This window comes from Atractosteus spatula, chromosome 17, assembly GCF_055471065.1.
Source record: "Atractosteus spatula isolate fAtrSpa1 chromosome 17, fAtrSpa1.hap1, whole genome shotgun sequence".
Classification (NCBI taxonomy): Eukaryota; Metazoa; Chordata; class Actinopteri; order Semionotiformes; family Lepisosteidae; genus Atractosteus; species Atractosteus spatula.
Genome location: NC_142722.1, coordinates 5,786,656 through 5,790,322, shown reverse-complemented (window position 1 = coordinate 5,790,322; position 3,667 = coordinate 5,786,656). Strand labels below are relative to the sequence as shown.

The following is a 3,667-nucleotide window of genomic DNA, read 5'->3' as shown; positions in this document are numbered from 1 at the left end:
AAAACCGAGATCCTGCAGTCTGTGGTCATTAAAAATCCCAGGGCGTTTCTCGAAAAGAGTAGGGGTGTTATCCTGGCGTCAATATTTCCCATTGGCCTTCACTGATCAAGGCCTCCTAATAATCCCCATCTATGAACTGGCTTTATCACTCTGTTCTCCTCCCGACTGATAGCTGATTCAGTGTTCTAAATTAGCGTTCTGGCACACTATGGCTGCCGTCAAATCATCCAGGGTGGATGCTGCACACTGGTGGTGGTGGAGGGGATCCCCATTACCTGTAAAGCACTTTGAGTGGAGTGTCCAGAAAAGCGCTATATACTATAAGTGTAAGGAATTAATTAATTAATCATCACAGCTCAGTCATTCTTCCTTGACTACTCTGTGTGCAGGTGTGTCAGTTTCAATATTAGGATTAATTACAGTTTATTTACTTAGAGAGTCTACATGTGTTGTTGAGGACATATGGACTTAAAAGGATAAGAATAATTAAATAATATCTTAGTCTGAGGAAATGCAAAACCATCTACACTTCTTCAAAAAGAGCTCCACTCTGAGACAGAAGTTTTACCAGCTGTGGAAAAAGACAAGACCTGCGTGTGCTGATCACAGTGTTCAGACTCTGGCGGTATAAGACAGCCCCCAAGACACAGAGGCTCAATGCTGCCTTAAGGTTTATAAATAAGAAAAACAAATTTTAAAAGCATCTGTCAAATTGACTGATAGCCAAACAAGTGTCACTAAAGAGAGGCTGTCTCATGGGCATGTATGTTATACGTAATTATACAGACAAGAAACAGAGAACACCTGCCAAGAGTTCTGATCTCCTCCTCTACACACTTTCAGAACCCTATTGTGACAGTTGACCACTCAGCCAAGATTAACTGATATAGCCCTGTATGAGATGGAGAAAACAATGAAGGGCAGCTCAGCTGTCACTGCAGAGCATCACAGAATGTTTTGCTGCCCATGAAATCTAACTGGGCTTACAAATTAGCCAGGTCAGCTGTTGCCTTAGGTGATACACGGCAGGCACATAGACTACCAATCAGTCATCCCAGTGTGCAGCGTGAGAGTTCAGTATCTGTCACCTTTCTGTTGAGTAACATTTTTAAAATGTTTCACAACCTGGGGATATTGCTTATGGAGATACCAGTGAGGATATCATGTGTAATAAAAATCACACGTTTTTCTTGCCTGAATTTGTATTTAGGCACAAACGTAATAGGAACAGGACCTGTAATGAAAGACTTCGAAATTATTTGAAAACCATTCATCTTTTAACAAACATGAGAAACGATAAAACATTATTTTCATTAGAGTAGGCTCTGCAACTCCTGCTCAGTTATCAGTGGTGCGTTAATACATACGTCTAAAGTATTTCTTCTCTGTAGAGAAGGGCACTGACTACACCTTTCTAAATTCGTTAATCGTCTATTCCACTATTTACAAAAGCTGATAGAACTAAATAAGTAAATTATATTCTGTTCGTTATCCAACTGCCATAGTCCTCGAAAGATTTCACATTCACAATGTAATTATTCCCAAGAGGTCCGAAGACCCAAGCGTGCAATTACCGAGTCAAAAAGGATTTATTCAGTTTTCAGATGACCTATTAAAACTCAACAGCAGCATCGCCAGATACTCATTTTGCCAAGCAATGATTTCTCTGAACCTCACTGTGCCGTTAGCGGTGGACTTTAATGAAGCTGCAGATTATTTCATTTTTATAGCAAATCTACTAATTGCTACCAGTGCTGTTCTCGTGGCTGGCTCGGTTGTGTTGGGTATTATTTGTAAAAAGTCACTGCGAGCACAAAATCGCTTTCTTTTTATGCTGAACACCAGCATAAGTGACACCCTGTCTGGGTTAGGTGGTTACTACATCGGACTGTTTGATGTGCAGGAGGGTTTTCCTTCCAGAAACGGCACCTATTTCATAGTGCCTTCGCTACTGGGAGTCAATATTATGACCATCTTGTTTTCACAGGTGGACCGATTCCTTGCCGTAGTTTATCCTTATACTTACAATCGATTTGTATCCAGGACTGTAGTTATAGAAGTTTGTTTTTTTGCGTGGTTTTACACATACATAATGCTGACGATTCAGAACCTCGTTGCGTTAGAAGTGGTTGCAGAAATACGTGCATATAGCGTGTTGACCTTGCAGGCAATAATAATCGCCAAAGTGCTGATGAACGTGAAACTGTACCTCATCGCTAAATACCAGATTGCTCGTGAGCCGCCGGGTCCAGAGAGAGACAACAAGAAAGAGTCCCTGAAACTCATCATCGTGGTGGTAGTCTGCTTCCTGGCGCTCTGGACTCCTCGCTTTTACTACGTTATCGTGGTTGAAATGACTGGGTCGAGATACATGTTCACGAACAACGCCAGCGACCCTCTGGGCATGGTTATAAGATTAACTTCAACCTGTACCCCCGGACTGTACATCTGGGGGAGCCCCGCTCTCAGGGAGGCTGTGTTGAAGACGGTGTGGGGGAGACTCTGCCCACTTCCGAGAATAAGGTAGGAACTGTATTAAGAGGAAAAAAATATATTCTAAAGTGCATGAATTCTACCCTGCTCTTGGCGATTCCCCTGTTTTTCTTAACTGAGCTTTTAGTTGTTTCTCTGGTCCTCAATTGGCTTAAAATATTCTGTATACTTGTTGGGTTTTTTTGTCCTTCTAAAGGAAAACGTACGTTCAGATTTCTATATGAATAATGAATGTTGCTGAATGAATGCAGAACGTCAGCACACCTTCACACATAATTTCAGTTAGAATTCATAATTAAAAATTATACTTTGTTTTTGCATTGTTGTACAACTACAGAATGCTATCAATATATTGACGGAAACATCATATATAGTTCAGGTGGTAGCTGCGTCAGCATGCGTTGGCTACAAAGGAACAAGTAAAGGTTTATTCTATGCTGAAAAGAGAAGAAAGAAAACACAACTTTTATGCCGTGTAGCTTTATTCAGGTGTGAGCTGAAGACCTCACACCTGAAGAAGGCTCCACAGCCGAAATGTGTTTTCTTTCTTCTCTTTTCAGAATGGAATAAACCTAGCATCATATATATTTGACACAATTTAGAATTTAAAATTAATGCATTTTATCAGAAATTTATTTTTGTTTCTTGACGTACAGTAGGCTAATTTTCCTATTCTTCCTCAGTCAAGCTAGAAACACTCATGACTCAGTGATCAGTGTTACTTGTCTGTTATCTGAGAAGAGAGAGACAGGGTATATGAGATCACTTTATTGGCCATATACAATGTCTTGTACAGTATTAGGAATTTGTCTTTTCGCAGACCCCAACTTGCTCTCCATGAGGCACACAGACAGGGAGAGAAGCTTGGGGTCAGAGCTTGTCAATATGAGGTAATACATTGACTTTTCAAGGCTAGAGCTAAATTTGAAATAAGGACTGCGAAGGAATCAGTAAATTCAAGACGAATTTAATGCTGATTTCGCAAACTGTTTTTGCTTTATCAAAGCTGAGATCAAAATCTCACACCCTCTCAAATATGGAACTTTGGTAACAAAAATGGGAATTGTTATATGAAAGATCTAAAAACTTATTTCTCTGCGTGTTTTTCAGGATCAGCCCAAGTTCCAAAAGAAACCAGAGAAACTGCAAACATTTAGACAAAATGCCAACATAG

General features: G+C 40.2%; 1 protein-coding gene across 1 annotated transcript; it reads left to right on the top strand.

Moving 5' to 3' along the window:
• Positions 1-1,657: 1,657 nt before the first annotated feature.
• LOC148818933 (uncharacterized) lies at positions 1,658-3,667 on the top strand. Its single transcript, XM_088935310.1, has 2 exons — positions 1,658-2,523; positions 3,604-3,667. The coding sequence occupies exons 1-2, from the start codon at positions 1,658-1,660 to the stop codon at positions 3,665-3,667; spliced, it is 930 nt and encodes a 309-aa protein (XP_088791436.1).

What these genes read in the sequence shown, in the direction of transcription:
- LOC148818933 (XM_088935310.1), top strand. Translation starts at nt 1,658, where the DNA reads ATGATTTCTCTGAACCTCACTGTGCCGTTAGCGGTGGACTTTAATGAA. An exon ending in TGCCCACTTCCGAGAATAAG is followed by an intron (nt 2,524 to 3,603) that starts GTAGGAACTGTA and finishes CGTGTTTTTCAG; the next exon opens with GATCAGCCCAAGTTCCAAAA.